Source organism: Poecilia formosa, unplaced genomic scaffold (genome assembly GCF_000485575.1).
Source record: "Poecilia formosa unplaced genomic scaffold, Poecilia_formosa-5.1.2 Scaffold211, whole genome shotgun sequence".
Lineage (NCBI taxonomy): Eukaryota > Metazoa > Chordata > Actinopteri > Cyprinodontiformes > Poeciliidae > Poecilia > Poecilia formosa.
Genome location: NW_006800150.1, coordinates 294,821 through 314,620, shown reverse-complemented (window position 1 = coordinate 314,620; position 19,800 = coordinate 294,821). Strand labels below are relative to the sequence as shown.

The 19,800-nt window shown below is 42.2% G+C and overlaps 1 protein-coding gene across 7 annotated transcripts in view; it reads right to left on the bottom strand.

Annotated features, from left to right (window-relative positions):
- add3a (adducin 3 (gamma) a) overlaps positions 1–19,800 on the bottom strand; it is a 108,259-nt gene that overhangs the window by 1,958 nt on the left and 86,501 nt on the right. For 4 of the 7 annotated variants that reach the window (XM_007567608.2, XM_007567610.2, XM_007567611.2 and 1 more), the window contains 11 exons: positions 19,200–19,280; positions 13,136–13,285; positions 12,893–13,036; positions 12,496–12,594; positions 11,103–11,279; positions 9,304–9,555; positions 9,077–9,181; positions 7,572–7,658; positions 6,440–6,463; positions 5,882–5,999; positions 1,805–1,897 (listed from right to left, as the gene is read on the bottom strand). In XM_007567608.2, the coding sequence (XP_007567670.1) occupies positions 1,805–1,897; positions 5,882–5,999; positions 6,440–6,463; positions 7,572–7,658; positions 9,077–9,181; positions 9,304–9,555; positions 11,103–11,279; positions 12,496–12,594; positions 12,893–13,036; positions 13,136–13,285; positions 19,200–19,280 (1,330 nt within the window). The remainder of the gene's footprint in view (positions 1–1,804; positions 1,898–5,881; positions 6,000–6,439; positions 6,464–7,571; positions 7,659–9,076; positions 9,182–9,303; positions 9,556–11,102; positions 11,280–12,495; positions 12,595–12,892; positions 13,037–13,135; positions 13,286–19,199; positions 19,281–19,800) is intronic. The other 3 variants (XM_016679428.1, XM_016679427.1, XM_016679429.1) reach the window with 3 other exon arrangements.

Below are 19,800 nucleotides of genomic sequence, written 5' to 3'. Positions count from 1 at the left end.
CTCGCATTAGCAGCGGTTCACGTAACGCTGCTCACATGGACCTACCTGTGCGTTCACACCTGAGAACAACAGGCCAACTTAAAGGAGCGGTGACCTGGTTTCGTCTGACCCCGTAGCCGTGGCGTCAGAATACGTGAGTTGGGGCGATGTCACTGGGTTAATCGCTATTGGGTGGGGCTTTCTCGTGTTTGCGCCGGGAGGAAGTCGACAGGAACTCGATCCCCGCGTGCCGTTATTTACGAGCGCTAATGGGTCGAGTGTGATCTCTGTGTCTCTTTGAGGTGCATTAACCAGTTTCAAGTGTCAGATGTGAGAAGCATCGCGCTAAAGGAGAAAATACTGTAGGTCAATACGGCAAATCATGTCGCCTTGTCATCCCGGAGTATTTATTTGACTCGACTGGGAGGGCTTGTGATATTTTAAACCAGCGGAAGACAGAGAGAGAGAGAAAAAAAGGAGTTTGTCCCTAAGGTGAGTTACTCGCTTTATTGAGGACACTTTATGCTCGTTTTCAGCTGAAATAAACACACTATGGAATATTAACTTTAATTATTTACCTGTTTGCTTAGAGCTGCTTTTGTCGAACAGTGAATTATTCAAAGGACGCAGACAGCTTGGTATGCTGTTAACCGAGATGCAGCGATCCATACGGATTTCTTCTGTTTTTACGAAATATTTCGGATGAAGCAAGTCTGATATCGAAGGTTAATATCAGATATTTTTTCTAACATCACTAAAGACACAACTCAGCATCCTAATAGTGATTTTGCTAAGAAAATAAAGGCAATCCAAACCAAAAAGACTGCACTGGCTGCTGCAGCGATCAACAATGCCAGATTACTTGTTTGTTATTCTGACGCTGCTTCAGCAGAACCTCATTAAAGGTTCTCCAGGAGTTGAGGTTCTACGAAAGCGTTGTCGTTTGCCATTCTTGTTTCTTGTGTTCACGGCTAACCTTGTGCAGACACTTGCTTAGCGCCCCACTTACAGGTCAGGGGGAGTAAAAAGCTTTCTGGGCCTTTCTTGGTGTTTCTATGTGGATGAAAACATTTCTGTAAACAGGTTTTTTTGTAACCTGCTTTAGCCAAAAAACATGCTATATGCTACATTATCAATGCATCATATCAACATGGAAAGTTAATATGCATACTTACCTTCACAAACTTTAATTGTGAGAATATTTAAGCACATAAATTATATATATATTCTACAGGTTTTACATGGTATCAGATTGGGAGAGAGGATTTCTAGTTGGCTTACTTTAAATGGCATAAATCAAAACTCTTTACCATAACCTAAAAAATTATATTTCACGATCCAACCATTCACCTGGAATATGACTCATTTATAAAATAATACACTACCTAACATGTGCACAAGTCATAATTTGATCACCAACTTTCTAATGACAGATATTCACAATGAAAGCTTTTAAAAACAAGTCAAATCTGCTAGCATGATGGATTTTCCAATTAAAAGGCCCAGTTTCACAATGTTTCATGTTGCACCCAAGTGAATTAAAAGTGCTCATAACTTGATGAAAGAAAATACTTTAGAATTTAATTTTTTGTTTATATATATGTATTTAAATCTGGAAGTAAAAAAAAATATGTTGACTAGGACAAAACATCAAACAACTTCATCTTAAAAGCTTTGGCTTGTTCGAAAATGGTTAATTCACAATCAAGTTAAAACAAATGAGAAAAAGCAAACTCAAATCTGTGAGGCATGCTCCAATGTTAGCAAGCATCCGACTTAAGAGACAGACAGCAGTGCAGCCAGTCTTCCTCTGTGTGAGCGATACCTTCTTTAGCCGGAGTGCTTTGCGGAGACTGGGTGACAGACAGAGACTGAGAGAGCGTGGAGCCGTCGTCGGAGGTTAGCTCGTGCTCGCCATCTGCAGGGAGGTGGGTCGGCGAGGAACGGGTGAGAGGATTGCAGCGCGGCGTCGGAGTGGGGGTGGGTGAGTTAAAGCAGAGGGACGACAGAGGGAGTGAGTGGGATGAGAGGTTGGAGGGATTTGAGAGGGAGGGGAGGAAGAGATTAGCGACAACACACACAGACACATGTTAGAATCAGGCCATGCACAGCTGGTTTCCCACAAAACTTGAAAAAGAAAATCCTTGTCTGCTGATCATCAGGCTCTCTTTCTCTGGGTGGCTCAGCTCACTTTGCAACAGGCTAGGACTCAATATCCCGGTGAGGAGGCAGATGCTCCGAGCGGCGGCTCGCTGACCACGAGAAGCAGCTACCGCTCTCCCCCATGGTGACGCTTTTACGACACTACAAAACCTAAGCGTCAACTTTGATCCTCACGTAAAGCCGTTAAAAAGGCCTGGAAATAACCTGTGGCTCCGCAGACGTGGTGAGTTCAACATGGTGGTTCATGATAACGAGCAATCTAACAAGAATCCCAATTCTCTTAAAAGATAAAGCGGCACAGAGCATGACATACTCTCCACCACGCAGAACAACAGAGGATTAGGTTCATTTTGGGTTTTTTTTTATTTCAAGCTAGACGCGTCTGAATTTGTCCAAAAGTCCAATCACAGCCTCAACTGATCGATGTGTGTGATTCCAGTAGCGCTTGGAAATCTCAAAGTTACATTTGTGTTGGTAGGACAGAAAAGGCTTTTTTTTTTTTCCTGGCATGCATTACAAATAACTGATAAAGATACTAGAGTAAGTGTAATGGTTATTATGCAGACTTTCTGGGTTATTGAACCTTGCAGATTGTTTTCTACCTCCCTCACCGCCCTGCTGACTACAGTGGAAAGATAAATCTAGGTTTTCATCCATAAATGCAGGCAAGTTCAAGTGTTTTTGTACCATTTTCCGACTTATTTCATACCCATTTCAACAATGAGCTACTGAAAAAGGAGCCTGTGACATGTAATACGTCACACAGCATAACTTCCTAAAACAAAAAACACAAACTACAACTTCCCAAACAATCTGATCAAGTTACTGTAGAACTTAAAAGAAGCCTTTGTAATTTATTTTAATTTGTTTTCTTTTTGTTTTTGTTAAGAGATTTTAATGATAGGGAGGTTTTTTTTCCTAGCACAGAATGAACGTACTTATCTCCTCGACTGTCTCCTTCGAAATGCTCATGTTAGTCAGTGGGTCTGCGAGGACACCGATGTCATCATGACATAAAATAAACGTTACATTTTCTCACAAATGGCAGTTTTATATATATATATTTTTTAAAACTAGCAGACCGTCACAGAGGTTTCCCAGTGAACAACATTAGTGGTGCAGCTTTGACAAGTTTCTTAGTTCAAAGCCAAGTCTGGGATTAGCAGCTTCATTAGTCTCGAACGTGAGTTAGGTGTGAGTAAGTGACAACCTTCCAGACTCCACTTTTAGCTGACATCTGCCGCTGTGCTGGTCGGCTCCTCTGAACCGACCTTTTACAGAGCGGACGGGCAGCAACCTGCCTGGTGTTGTTCAAATGTCTCATCCCGTTTCCTCCATGTGGGACATGAAGGTGGAAAGCGCTCACATGAGCAATGTGGAGATTTGAAGCATCGGCTTAGCTTGAAGGGATATTTCTGACAGGATTAGGACTTGTTTTTTATTTCAATATTTAACTTCTCATTGCTGCAGACAGAAGTCAAATGTGGAGTACCCCAAGGTCCAATCCTAGGACCCCTCCAATTTAAAATCTACGTGGTCCCACCAGCTCTGGCTACAAACCAGAAATGACATTAGCTACCATATCCATGCAGTTTGTATGCAGCTCTATGTTAAAATGTCACTTGGTGAATCAGAAAACCATCCAATCACAGATCAGACGGTAAGAACAAGTCAAAGTGTGGACGTGCCATCATTTTCTCAGGCTGAACAGAAACAAAGTCACTGAGTCACCCAGCTTCAGTTATTACAGACCGAAATCAGCAATCAGGCCTGAAATCTGGGTGCAGTGATGAACTCTGACCTGAACTTTCAGAGCCACATGAAGACAATCACAAAGTCGGCCTTCTATCACCTGAAGAACATCTCCAGGATTAAAAGACTAATGTCTCAGCAAGATCTGGAGAAGCTCATCCATGAATAATAATCTCATAAAAAGTACTTTTCATAGCTGCATGGGTCTGCACTTTTATATTTTATACCAAGTTTTGTTGGATTTCAAACGATGAGCATCCACAACGTACAGGAGATGATCAGAACTCAACCTGCAACCAATTACATATGAGCACATTAGTGTGTGTGCGTGAGTGTGTGTGCAGCATGTCTCGGGCCTCTCCAGACGGACTTCAGCTTGCATCCAGATGGGTCACCGGGGATTCATGGGGCTGTGGGGGCAACAGTGTCATAGCAACGGGCTGCGCTTGTGTGGAGGGTGTGAAGACCTGCTGTCGGTTCAGTCTGCTGTCTTAGTCACGCTGGCCTGTCACACAGGCACTTTCATATGCACGCGACGGCGCAGAACATTTGGACACGTACCACACACATGCGTGAACACATGGCCCGTAAACACGGCCGCATTAAACAGCCGCATCCAAAACGTGGCCCAGCAAGCCCAGAGCTCTGCAGAGCCGTGAGTGAACCCCTTCACCGCTGTCTGCTCACTACTGATTTCTGATTGTCTTTCTAAACAGAGAGAGAGATAATGTGATTAGCACCGACTCCGAGCGGCGCTAAAGGAAGCAGCGACGTCTTCGGGTGTGAACTCCCGAGTTTTGACGCCGTCCGCTTGTTTGACGGCGCCGCTAACGAGACGCAGCGCCTCCGACCGGAGACGGATGGAGTTTTGAACCACCAGCTGCGAGGGGATCGGAGGGAACGAATCCGACTCGAGATGAGAGGAATCAATCTGCAAGTGGAGAGTTTAATCCAGATTTGGTTCAACATCAACTGGAAAGCTGCTCCAGATGTTTTGCTCTGATCTGCCGCTCAACAAGCGGTTGACATAATTGGATTTTAAACGAGCTGAAAGAAATGCACTTGAAACTTTAAACATTCATCTGGAAGATGCCGACATCTAGCAGATGTTTGTTTGTGTTTGTTGTTTTTTTGCAATAGATTTGTATTTATCAAAAACAAGAACATTTAGTTTCAAAATCTAGAAATACTGTTAAAGAAATTCAAACTAGAAATATAACAGGACTTTTCACTTTTTGTTTCAGAGATGTATGAAGACGCTGCGCTGCAGTGGGAGAGAACCTCCTAGTGGTTTTTGGGTTGTTTTTGCAGCGTCGGGTAAAATAACAATTCTTCTGGCTTTAAGGAAAAGGTTCACTGCAAAAACACAAAATCTTACCAAGACACTTTTTCCATGTTTTAAGTGAAATAGCCAGTGGAACCAGAACTTCTTCATGAATATTATTCATGAATTATTGACTTAAAACAAGCTCCTATATGTTGTTGAAAAGTTGCTTGTAAGTTAGTTTTGTCTTATTTAAGGTGTACCAAGATATTAACACCACAAAATAAAATAAAAATAAAAATAAATACTTGGTAAGATTTTTTTAAATGTTGGCATTCAGTTTAGTTTTCAGCCTCAGAAGCAGAAAAAAAAAACCTCTGGTCTGATCAGAAACATAAAAAAATATTTTAAAAGCAACATTTGGACTCTGTTAATGTTGCACACAGAGTTCATTAAAGGGACATTTCCACCATGAAGCAGACTTCTCTTCTTCAAACTCATCTCTCTCTTAATGCTCTTAATTTGAAGGTTGCATACGGATTGTTGAGCTCATGTTTGTTTTTTTGTTTTTTTTGAGGCTGACGATACTTTTACTGAACGATGAACCATCACAGATTTCCACTGACCAGGAGGAGTGTGTGTGTGCGTGTGTGTGTGCGTGTGTGAGAGCGAGAGAGAGATAGAGAGAGTTTAAACATTGATCAAACAGAGTGTGTGTCGTACCGCTGAGGCCAAGTTGCCGTCTCTCCACGTTTTTGTGGTGCTGCTCCTTTTCCAACAGCTCGCTGAACGGGTTGGGAGGAAGAGGAGCCATCTGCTCCTCCTCTGTGGGCACGTATGGCTGAAGAGGAAGAGGAGGAGGAGGAGGAGGAGGAGGAGGGGAGGACAGGGAGAGCAAAGGGTGAGCACAGGAGCGTCGACACAAACACCATTTATAACCAAAATAAATCAGATTACGTCTAATAATCCAACACATATCCTCCAGTCAATCCCATACACACAAATGACAAGTCACAGTACGCACTCCTGCTGAGATTTAGATGCATAAACAAGTCGAGAACACTCATCATGCTCCGAATAAGACACCATAAATTAACAGCACGTGAGACGTGTCCCAAATAAATGGAAAACTGGTGCAAACCGATTAAAGAGTAGTTTGGTCTCCAGGCACAGCGTCATGCGGCGTTTCAAAACAAAACCAAATCAAATGAAATGTGTGGGGGTGAAATAAAGCCCACTGCAAACGGGGAACCAACAAGCACGATGCTTGAGAATATTTACCGGCACGTCTATCTGCCCCGGATCCTTCGAGACAAAACAGCAACGGAGAAAACACAAAGAATCAGCTCAGACGTGTCGGGATGAGACTTTTGAAGTGTGTGTTTTGTGTTATTGCTGTACTTTTGAATGAAGCTTTAGAGAGGATCCTGCTTTCCATACATGCTTGTCTCCCCCTAGTGGCCAAATTGAATAATAGATAAAAGGCAAGAGACTCGCAAGGAGACTTGAAACTTCGAGTGTGTGAATCTAAGTAGATTAGAATATAATGCAAGGGATTTTTAATACAGAAATGTTATGTGGCGGCCATTTTGGAAATACTCAAATCTTGGAGAAAACTGTGGATTTGAACATTATCTCCCGTCTCATCAATTGATGCCAAAGATGACTTTCAGAGTAACGTGCCCAAGCACACAAATGGAAAGTTTAGTAGAAGGAAAAAGTGTGGTTTGGAAGTTTCCAATTGCAGCCTCGGGAGGATTGTAAAGCAAAGCCCATTCAAAAGCTCGGGGGGGAAATTCATAAGATCTGAAGAACCGTGTGTCACGCAGCACTGATGCAGTAGTTCATGGAAAAAAATGCCCTGATAAAAATATTGGCTCATATAAACCACAGTATTTGGAAATACTTTTAAGCAGACCAACATTTCTGTATTTTTTATGTTTTCAATCTTGGTTATATTGCAACTGATTTTGGGGGCTTTAATCAGCTGCAATCCCTAATCATTACATCATCAATTTGGATGATGTAATGATTTATTACTGTGTGTAACAAATCCAAATAATATGAGCTCAACCTTGAATCTTAAAAATAAACAAGGTCCTACTCTGAAGCTCTGAAAGGAAACATCGTCCCTCCAACATCAGAACATCAGCTTTGGTTTTGTTAATATACACATAACTGACTCGGTTTTTAAATTATTATTAGTAGTTTGTTTATGTCAAATAAAAAAGAGAGACATCAATCAATCAATACTTCAAGGAAAGAGCACAGCGGTGAACTGCTGCCTCTCTAACAAAGTCACATATTGTTGTGACAACATGCATTTTTCTAATCATGTCAAAAGGCACAAAGTGCCCAGAGCTGCACAAAAGTCTGTTAGTGGAGCCGTGATGAACCGGAAGACGTTTCTCACCCGTCGCGGCTGATCGACAGGAATGCCGGCGAGGTGCTGAGAGCGCGGACCTGACGTCATCACGTCTAACCGGTTCTGCTCTCGGATCTGGAACGGGACAGACAAGAGGTCAGCAGGACGACGAAGGGTTCAAGGCCGCTGTCGGGTTTGGAAGCAAAACTCAGAAAAACATATATACACATATATTCATGACAAGTTTTCATTTGTTTATGATCCACAAATCTGGAGCAAACGTCCAGAAAACTGCAAAGCTGCCGAAACACTGAGCTCCTTTAAAACGAGGCCAGAAACCCATTTGTTCAGAGCTGCCTTTGATTAGTCGTGAGTGAAACATCAATCGATATGTTTGATTGATGTTTCACTCACTGACGCCGACGTCATAGAACAAATGTTTTCTGATTGTGGGGTCTTCAAAATGTTACCAAGATTTTGATGATTTTTGACTTTTTGACAAAATGTAATGCTTATTGCTCGTTTCATAACCACTGACTGTGTGACGATTTTGTTTTAAAGTGCTTTGAACTGCCTTTTTGCTTAAATGTGCTACACAAACAAACATGATGCGACTTTTATAGAAACAATCAGAGCCACAACTATCAACACCCCAAACGATTCCTATAATGGAAATCTACTGTGTTTTCTAATTGACTTTTTGAAGTTGTTTAGATTGTGTTAAAACAGACTCGGTTCTCTGAGCTGGTCTTCAAAATAGGAAAACACTGGAACCAAGATGGACGACAAAGTTTATGTTGCCATTACCCACAGTGGGCTGCATGGCACATCTGATACACAAGTATGCAACAAGTGTCCTCCTTTTCTTTTCTAGTAATTTTTCCTAAACTTCGCATATAAAACTTTAGGGTTTTATATGTTAGAACAGCCCTGAAGTGACAGGCAGCTCTGGATACTCAAGCTTGGAAAAGTGCAGGAACCCTGAGAATCAGATCGACTTTTCAGGAACAAAAGCTCTGAGAATGTCGGGCGTAAAACAAAAGATGGATGGTGGAAAAGCGCCTGCTGGAAAGGACGACACAGGACCCGTGATGCATCGTTTGAGACGGATTCTTTTCCAAAGACCACGGAAACCTCGCTAGAGTCGTCATGAACTGAAGTACCATGAGATTTCTGCATGGTTAGTTCGTTCTACTCATCCGTACCGAGTCGTTCTCTCTGTGTGCTGCGGCCGTGTAAACTCTGCTTAGCTCAGCCCGTCTCCGAAAGCCTTCGGCTGCATAAACGTCCGTCTTTTTGACGTCCCGCTTACCGTTTCTAGAAGGACTGTGATTTTTTTTTTTTGAAACCCGTCAGGTGTCCGGTTTGCATTTTGTACTGAATCGACTGCTTCAAAATAAAGGAGTGAAAATGTCACACAGTCCTTCCTTTCCTTCTGGACTCACAACACACACTTTTGTTTTGTTTATAGAAACTATCTCCTAACGTCGGTCATTTTAAGTGCTTACTGTAGAAGCCTTTGAAAAGCAGCCAACATAAACAACTGGACTCACTTTGTTCCTCTTCTGCTGCACCTCGCTGGGGTCTGTGTTTAGAGGGACGAACTGATTTGGGTCTTCAATCCGGATCGGAGTTCCCGTTTCATCCGCCCTCATCCACTGCAAACAGGTAGATGAGACTGCAGCTAAATCAGGCTGCTTGTTTGCCGCTGCGCCACCAGATGGCGCTCTAGCATCGCGTTGTTTGAGGCAGACGAGCCGGGGACGGCTTCGGTTCTCACCGTGGTCGTCCGGCTGCTGCAGCGCTCCTCTCCGGCCTCCACGCTGACCTTGGTGTAGCTGTTGGGGGAGTTGAGCCAGCGCGTCTTCTCCCTCTGCTGCCGCTGCTGGAGGAACTTGAAGGGCAGCCGCAGGGCCTCGCCGTCCTCCTCGAACGTGAAGGCCGTGACTGTGGCGGGGATCTCCACTTCGCTCTTGTGCCTCGGCTTCTCCCGAACGATGGGGTGTCGGTAGGCGTAGCCCGTTCTGTAGCCCTGAAAAGAAAACACAGCCTCAGACTCCCTTTCTTCCGACACCCCAAAGCAAAAATACAGCAGCAACCGGTCGCCTTCGGACGTCACGTCATTAGTGAAATATTTGCAGTTTAGTATTTGTTTATTTAAGGTTCTCCATTTCTAGGCTCTGCCGCAGTAGAGGTTCCTCCTCCTGGGATCCACACCAAACAAAAATCCTTTTCAAACATCACAAAACATTAAATTAAAACACAAAATTCAACTGCTTCAATAAGGAGATAATAAAATACCTTACCGCACAAACCATTTCAACAATATCAGAACGAAACAAAGAATGAAGATGAATGCAACAATAACAAACTTTCAGTATAAATGTAAACGTTCCATCAAGTCAATATTAAAGTTTTTTTTTTAATTTAAATTTACATCAATGTAACCTCAGAAGGCAACATATTCCAAAAGGAAATTTCTGGTTGGGAAACAACGGGGAGAAAGGGCTAAAAGTTTTTATGTCAGTGGTGTCCAAAGTGGGTCCTCGAGGGCCTCACTTCCTGGTTTAACGCACCTGGATCAAATGACGGCTCATTAAAGGCCTAAGAAGAACACTGACCTGCTGAAAAGGTTGTTACTACCAACAGGGAGAAAACTAAAGCATGCAGGATGCCGGCCTTTGAGGACCCACGTTCTGCTGGTTTTGTGAAGTCCAGATTTTATGAAAAGAGAAAAGACGACTACATGCTAGTCTGTCACGAACTTTCATCCATGACAGGATGAAAGGGAAGATGAACTAAAACCTTCAGTTTGCAACGAGGCCATGTGGTGGGAACAACTAACTGCACCCTGGACCAACCCATCCCTACAGGGAAACCAAGCCGGATACGGGTTGCTTGTTCCTGCTGCGTGAAAGTAACCTCAGACGGACGACAAAACAAAAACAAAACAGCAAAGTAGCTGCAGGGTTTCAAACGCCACAGAGGACAAACTCAGAGCCATTTCCTCTCACACCCATCTGCATCTTCACCCTTTCCTCCTCCTCGCCCCTCTTCATTTCTCCATTTTTCCTTCACACATTCCCATTTCCTCTCCCTCCGTCGTGTCGCCGCTGTTGTTCCGTCAACTTTTCACACGCGGCTTTTCTTCTCATCTGCACCCCGCCGTCAGAGCTGACCTTTCAACTCGGCTTCATCGCCCCAGCTGAGCTGGCAGGGAACTTTTTCCGGCAACATCCTGCTTTCCGCACAGATGCTTCGACACGCTCACAGCTGGAAGCTTGACGAGATGGAGAGGCAGAACAACGACGCTGCTGTCGCCCCCCGTTCTCATCGCTGTCTCGGCCTCCTGAGCCAAGAGCAACGACTTACAGAAAATGTCGGCGTCAAAGGGATAAAGGAGAGAAATGGCTGTGATCAGCCAGAAAGCTGCTATCGGTGTACAATTCTTCCCACAATTCTTGACCGAGTCAGCAGAGACGCTGCCGCTCAATGGGAAAGCTTCTTCCTCCGCCAACGGATGCAGAGGACGACGTGAAGTTTTAATCGGCCCGATGCCAGGCGAGTCGATAGACTCACCAGATTATCCAGCATTCTCATCAGAGACTCAAACTCCAGCTCTCCGACCTTCCACTTGTACTGGCCGGCCATGTTGACGTCCGCCGCCGACGCCACGGCGAACACGCGGGATTTGTACTTTTCAGGGTCCAGCACTATGAGGTTGTCCACTCCTCCAGCACACGAGATAGCATTCACCTGAAAAACAAAAAAACAAAAGTGCTTTGAGCTTCTGTTGCCATCTGTGATTTCAGATCAAACACTTCCAACTTATTTCCGCACAAAATGGACGGAAGGTGATTTAACAAAACCAAGGAGTCTGAGAGTAAATCAGCTCAGAACATGCGGAGCTGGACGCGCAGCCAACAGGCCCGGGGGGATTTATTTGTAGAATTTAAGCCGGGCTTTGCAAGATGGATTAATGTTTTTCTTTTGGTTGACAGGGTGACAGTCATTTGGGAGATTTGGTGTGCCGCATTACAGGAGACGGGGAGGAGGAGGGGCGAGCTGTCGGCTCAAATCCACCGTGTTTACAAGCGCCCACGAAACGCATGAGACAATCTGGACTTACGTAATTTGAGGATGAGATTTTATTTGAGTTAGTAATTCACGCCCAGTTATCGTCTAAGTGGGATTTTCCATCCTGCATTAGGATAAATAAAACCACAACAGTGGCTTATAATCACATAATGTTCAGAAACTTTGAACAATTTCACATTTTGTGACATTACGACGAACCTGAAGGCACTTTGTTGACAACCTTGCATCGTTTTTCTTTTGTTTTACAATTGTGCATTATCTTGTGCTGGTGTATCACATATAACAAATAACTAAGAGAAATAATGTTTTTAAACATAAGCGCTAATTCAGGTTTTAGGGGTTTTTTTCTCGTTTTTTTGTTGTCGTTTCAAGAAATAATTGCACTGAATTTCCACAATGACACTAAAAGTCTCAAGAGTAATTTTAGATTCTTGACACTAGCAAAAAGAAAAAAAAGTAAATAAAATGTGTCTATATTCTTATGGCAAAAGATAATTGATTTTATTTATTTAAAAACTCAAAAATAACTAATAGGAGTTTCTTAAAAACAACAACAAAAAAACCAAAACCAAGTTGTTTTTATTCAATGAGACTTTTGTGGCTCCAAATGACACATACAGAAAAAGCTCTGTAAAGTTTGTGGTTTCAATTTGACAAAATGTGGGGGGGGAAAAAAACCTAATTAGACTGTTCCCCTCTTCACGAAACTCCTAATATTCCAATTATAACGCCGTGTTTTGCCAACACTGTCCACATGGCGAGAGATTAAAAGTGTGCGGTCTGCGTGGAGCAACATGGCAGCGGCTGGTGGGAGATTAGGTTTGCTGGGAAATCTGCCGGTGGGCTGAACGGAGCCGGAGATGTGCGGCAGTACCTGGATTTCGCAGGCGTACTGGGCGTTGTAGATGTAGTGAAAGGCCTCTTCGATGGTTTCCCCGAGAGCGACTACGCCGTGATTTCTCAACACCAAAATCTGCACACAAACCACACACACACACACAAAACTGTAGGTCAGACGGGGAGGTTTGTTTGTCTAGCGTCCTTCAGCTCAGAAACACAAAAATGATAAATTAACCAAAAACACAGAGGAAACTCCCACAGGATGCGCCGCTGCTTCCCATTTCAAAACGCACCCCGCCCTGATAATTACGTCTTTATTTTCTTAACTCGAACTTCCAGATATAGAACTTCCTCTGGCTTAGATATTTTTAAAACTCCTGCAGATAATGTTTGGTGAAAGATCATATAAAAAAGGCCGAGGGGAAGCCGACCTTCGCTGACGGGCCGAGGGCTTTCTGCAGCTCCCTGCGCTCCTCCTGGTCGTCCAGGCTGCCCTGGTAGTTGTAGTAGGCGACGTCTCCCAAGATCAACGCTTCCTGGGAGATCGGCAGGAGGCCGCACTTCATCGACGACACCTAAATGGGAATAAAAGAGAGGAAAAGACAGATTGTTCCTCACGCCATCTCGTCAAATCGAGCTCTTGCAATGCGCAGCGCGGCGTGGGGTGCGCTTACAGCCGCCGTGGCCGGAGTGTGAACGTGTATGATGCAGCGGATGTCCGGACGCATGGAGTAGATGGCGGCGTGCGGGCTGAAGCCGGCAGAGTCGATCCGCAGGGTGGTGGAGCCCTGCTCGATCACGTCCCCGATGATGTTCACCTTCACCTGAGAGGACGAGGACAGACGGACCGTCAGCTCATTTGTTTTGGCTGGATGTTGGGGATGTCCAACATTTTTAATTCAATTCAGTTCATTTATGTAGCAGCAATCCACAACATGTCATCTAAATACACTTTGTCTTTACTTCTCTTTGTTCCTCCACAGTAATGTAATGTCTTTTAACATGTTTTTATTGTATTATGTCTTTAAAATGTACATCACCTTGAACTGCCTTCCTTGTTGCAGAAATGTGCTACACAAATAATCTAGACTTTACAAAAACGCCAATTTAGTCCATTCAGACATACATATACATCCTAGACATCAAACCATGCAGTCAAGTTCAGTTTATTATTCAAACTAGCTAAAAATAAAAAAAACAACAACAAAAAACAGTTTGAGGCTAATGAAACCCAGCAGATTGTGTTGAGTCACTGACGCTCTTGCAATCTCTTGCAGTAAGTGAGAATGCGTGCAGCGACAGTGGAGAGGAAAAACTCCCTGCTAACAGGAAGAAACCTGCAGCGTTACCGGGCCTCCTGACTTTTATGAGCAGCTGCTGATTGAGAATACGGAGCACTGATCCAAGAGCAGCTTCTGTGCTAAAGAAAACTAACAAGTTAACGACAGTAGCAGCTGATTGCTGAAGAGCTTCAGTAATGACGTCTTCTCTCAGGTTTGGCGAACGCCGTTAAACTCGGACAGGATGGACTTTTACCTGTCCGCACTTGTTGCCACGGCAGCACAGGGACGAAAGCATGAAAACAAAAATGAGTAGGTTTGCGGATACCTTGAGGAAGGTCGCTGAAGTCCACCGCTGGGCCGTCACTTTCAGCGACAACATGAATGTTAAAATCTCTCACTATAGCAACCGAACCAATATTTAACACTAAACCTGACAGGAAATCTGAAAGCAGTTCTAAAAAGGGCCAGCTGAAGCGTTGTCCATCACAGAGGACATGTTTTTGTGGTAGCTTTCTTTAACCTAGCATAGCATTATGTTAGCATCAATACTTTTTGTATTGATGTTACATTTACATATCTATGGTTCGTTAGTCTATTTCCAGATATTTTCACTGCAACTTTTTCACTGAGCTGGTTTAAGGAAAAGTGGAGCAAATAAACATCTTGACAGCTCTCCTGAGAGGAAAGCAGAGAGGCTAAAGGAATAAAAGGAGACCCAGTAAAGTGAAATGAAATATGCCCACGCAGCGTCGGATACAAAACCGGATACTCTCCCTTCAACAAAGGCATTAGACCAACTCCCTGACATCAGTCAATATTATAACGAAAAATTACATTATCTGCTCCTCCAGAGGAAACACACTGGAACACCAGCGGGAACGCCAATTCATTCAGGGAATGGACATGATGTGCTTTGCATGGACAACTTCATTACCGGTTGATTAGTAGTTATTGCATTACCTGACAGAGGAACCTTAAAGGGACAGGGAGCTAGACGACCTGGGGGGGAAATGAGTCAGAATCCAGCATCAATCCAATATTTTCTGAACTGTTGGTGATTTTCACGTCGAATCAATCTGAGTGAAAGAGTGCTGATGGGATCACTGCTGGACCGCAAAACCGAACGACGAGGCACCAAATCAAAAAAATCGGAGAGCTTTGACGAAGTGAGGAAAACCACAGCAGAGGTGATGAGATGAGAATATTTACACGCAGGGTTTAGTTTATCGAGAGGAGGGGAAAAAAAAAAGTTACATTTTTCAACTGGCTACACTTCCAGACCGCATGAATTTTTGGTTACAACATAACCAAACCCCTTGTTTGCAAAAATAGTTTTTTTTTTTCAAAATGTGCAATAAATTGCCAGCTGAAGATGATAATCTGGAGTCATCAACCTCAGAAATTTGACTTTTTTTCTCCCAACATTTAGTTACAAGCCTGATAAAAACGGTAAACTGAGCTAAAAATAACTTTTAATGAGCATTAAACTGTATTCATCACACATGTTTTGTTGAATTTCTACCATCACATCACAACAACGTTAGTCAATGACTTTAGTATGTTTCTTTTTAAATGGGTTATATGTGCTTAATGCTTTCACATCTTAATTAATGTGTTTAATCATCACAGACCTTGAATCAGACATGGCTGCTTCCATTGTTTTGAGACGTTCCCCTCTCTAAGACTTAATCAGAGGGATTCAGAAAAACAGGAGAATAAATTTCGAACACCAGGTTTATCAGACCAGCGACTGACAAAAATCTGGACGTGATAATATCTCGAGGCACAGCAAATCCCGGACTTAAAATACGCCGTTCACTCAGCATTTCTTTACGGTTGTTTTTTGGTGCAAGAACATTTTGGACCTTAAAAACCTTCATTCTTCTTTTTCAACTTCAAACGTCTCCCTGCTGCTAACTGGGTAAAGAAATTCAAATGTAACGTGTGTCTAAGCAGCAGTAAAAATCCACAGATTTTGTCGTTCGGAGGGGATTGTTGGGTCGACCAGACATGTACGCCCCAGTCGAAGCTCGACCTTTCCACTTCTACGTGGGTGTTTCACCAGATGACGTTTTATTGATCCGTCACCCAGCCAGATGGAGGCGAACGGTACCGGTCGAGCATAAATAACCATCACAGTCACCTCTGCACAGACACAGAAGGCTGGTGGGCTGTTGAGCATTGATTTGGTCACGTCACATGTCCAAAGTATCGCTCTGCTCAGTCTGTCACGCCTTTTAAATTGCGTCCTGTCAGTCAAAAACACAGAAAAGATGCATTTCTAAACTTCAAAACAACAATAAAGGTGATGCTGCTCAGTGCAGAGAGGTGGATAAAACAGGTTAAACCTGAGCGTAAAATTCTTTAAAACATGCAGACAAAGATAAGTGGTAGAGGTTAGAGTTAGAGAACGGGTCGGCAGGAATGTGGTTGTCATAACAACATTAAACAATGCTGCAATTATTGTGCTTTCATTCACATAACAGGAAAATGTTTAACATGATTGAATTAAAGATCTGTTGCATCAACCTTCCAGGCCTCTCAGGTCTTCTGGTTCTGGTGCTGCTCTACAGAACCAGAACCAAACATGGAGAAGCGGCATTCAGCTTCTATGCACCACAAATCTGGAACAAACTTCCAGAAAAGTGAAAAACTGCTGAAACACTGAGTTCCTTCTAAATCAAGGCTAAAAACCCACCTTAATTCGTAGTAAGTGAAACACTGATCATTAAATCTGATGCTTATTTAACAAAATATAATGTTTATTGCTGTTTCATAATTGATGACCATATTATGTTTTAAGGTGTAAAGAACTTTGAATTGTCTTGATGATTAAAAGTACTATGCAAATAAACTTTACTTAATTGCTATTATTTTTAAAAAATTAAATTATATATATATATATATATATATATATACACACACACACATACACACCAAATAACGACCTAATGTTGTAACATGTATTTATTGTCATTTTGTTTATTTTTCCTTGGAGTTGCACTGAAGACTGAGCTACAGTCTTTTTATGGTTTATTTAACGTTTTCAGCCCTCGGTAATAAGGCCTTTTTTCAGAATACAAAAACTGTGAAAGTTTATAGTAAAAAACGTCAAAGAACATCCAAGGGCAATTTGGGGGAAATTTTTCTAATTTTGACTAATAAAAAAGCAGTAGTTTTTTATTAGTAATAGTTTTTCCCACTGTAGCTGTAAGACATTGAATAGAAAAGATTTATTTGACATGGACTTTGCACATTAGCAGCATTGCTGCAAATGTACCAGAATTACCCAAAAGGATGCTACTTTAAAATCTGCCAGCCTGGGAAAGAAAATAAATAATAATAAGAAAGAGCGCCAGTAGAAACATTTCCTAAGAGCCAAATCGCCTTTTTTGTAAGGAAGGTGAAAGTGTTGAGGTCATTTTATCAGGCAGCTGACCGAGAGTTTGCTACACGTCCTGTACAGGTGGAGGAAACTTTGGTCACGTTGGAAATCCCAACGTCTAGTTCTGCCTCTGTAACCAGTCCCTATTTTCTACTTGGGAAACATGAAAGAAAATTCTGCAGCAAAATCAAAGGAAACTACATCAGCCACATCAGAGCAAATGACTAGATTCAAATAAAAAGAACAATTATATTTTGTATCTTTGAAACCTTTACTGAGATGTGAAACTGACCAAAGTTCAGCACCCTGCAGCCTTCTCTCTCTCTCTCTGTTTCTCTTTCTTTCATTCTTTCTTTCTTTCTCTCTCTCTGTTTCTCTTTCTTTCATTCTTTCTTTCTTTCTCTCTCTCTCTACACCCATCTGACCCCGATGCAACCTCCGGAGTCTTTATTCCGGATGACTTCCTCTTAATCAATCTCCATGCTTCTCCAAGTCAACCATGTAACTAGAGACCTCAAAGCATCAACACAGGTTGAAAGAGGAGAAGAAAAGGAAGGAGGGAGGAGATTAGAGAAGCAAATAAAGACAGAAACAAAACACGCAGAGAATGACACATGTGACCAGAGCTACACTTCAACAGCTTCCCCTGACTTTTATGCACAATCCTAAGAACGATGATCAGACTTTCAATATTTTCTAAATAGTCATCGTTCCTACTAGAGCTCCAGGATATCTGGAAAATATGTAAATGCGATAACATTCCTAAAAACATCAAGAGGACTGAAGGAAGGAACAAGAAAGGAAGCAATGAGTGAAGGAAAGACAGTACAAAGGAAGTGAAGACACATCATGGAAGGACGAGAACCAAGGAAGCACTGAAATAAAAGAAGTAATAGAAAGAGTAATAAGAAAGAAATAAAGAAAGGGAAGAAGGAAATGTGAAAGAAATTAATATAGGAATTATAAGAAAGAAAGGACAACATTACGGCAATGGAAGAAAGAAGATCGATTAGACATACAAATGTTTCTCTACATATCAAATTCCACACAATTTGCCGAGTAGAAACTTTGCATATCATCTAGAAAAGAAGGAACGTGACAAAGTTTGACTGTCCAGAAGAAACGCCTGCACAGATCACTATCACTGTTCCAACCCGTTCTGCAGGTCAGACGGAGGAATTAAAGTTCAGGGGTGAGGGCAACAACAGACCTTTGTTACCCAGACGAGAACGGCACTTCTTTCCCCAAGATTGGATCATTTGAAGCTCAAATGTAAGACTGAATCAATAAATGAAGCTTAAACATCCAAGAAATCCAGAACAACAGCAGCAGAAGCCAACAAATAAACACCCGACTGTTTACTCTGATGTTTGAGATAAAACATTGGCACCGAGCATTTTTTGAACCGAAACCAGAGGTAAACTATCTCCTTCCTGTTTATTGTATCTGATGACAGACAAAAAAACAAGCTACATTTTCAAGTCTCACACGGTTTATGAATGGAATTTAAGGCCTAAATCAAGACATAAGAAACAGAAGAAAAATTATACATTTTATATAGTAGTGCCACACTTTTTAGCACAGAATGAACGTCTCTCGTTGGCAACAGAAGTGAGCTAGTGGCAAAGATGAACTGGAGATAATTTACACTTACCAATGATAGACGCCAAAACGCTAGCTAGCTAGCAAGGGTTCATTAGCAGCTAGTTAGCGTTAGCTTAAACCGCCTCAAATCAGAACGCAACAGATGTTTGCGTGTGACTCAAAAAAAAATTAATTACATAGAATAAACAAGATTAAATAGTCCTGCATGACAAAATTTAGGACCTGTGATTAGCCAACGTTCTCATTTTGTGAATTTAAGACTTTTTAAGGACGCGGCAACACCTTGTGTCAACACGAGAGGAGCCAGTGACTCTGAACATGACAAATGCAGACAAACCCAGAGGAAACTTTCGGTAAATGAAAGATTCATATCAGGTGTACCTGACATTTCTCAAACCATCAGCAGGAGAGCAGCAGTAACAACAGGAGAGCAGCTCACGCTGCAGCAGCCTGAACGTTTCTTACCAGGTTTGATGCAGAAGCTTCAGCGAACGACAGACCTCTGGGGATGATAAGTATGTGGTCCTGTTCTTTACTCACTCGGCCCTGAAAGGGGAAACGAGGAGGTCAAATGTTAGTATTTTTTGAAAAAAATGTCAACCTAAAGAAAGATCGCTGCATTTGAATTAGAAATAAAAATACTGGGGTTTTAGCATGATTTACAGATTTGAGAAAGAGCCATGGATTCATATTTCTAGCTATATTTGGTGGTATTTTTGTAAGCATTAAATCATTGAGTCAATTTGCTCTGTAGGCATATCGGTCACTTATTCAGACCTTGGTAAAAATGAGTAAAAAGCCTGAAAATAGCTAAATATTTTAGTGCATTACTATAATCTGTAAGTGAAAAATGTGAAAAGAAAAATTCAGAACAATAATTCAATTGGGGAAAAGATCTCATGTTAGAAATAATTGTTGGTGGCCACCATTAATGGCTTCTCCACTAATCTTACTACATAAATGGGGCATTTTTTATTTTCATTTATATTGTACATTTTTCCCTGGACTACAGCGTTAATGTGGCAGCAGCTGCGTTTCCATTACAAATATGCACAAAACTTTGCTA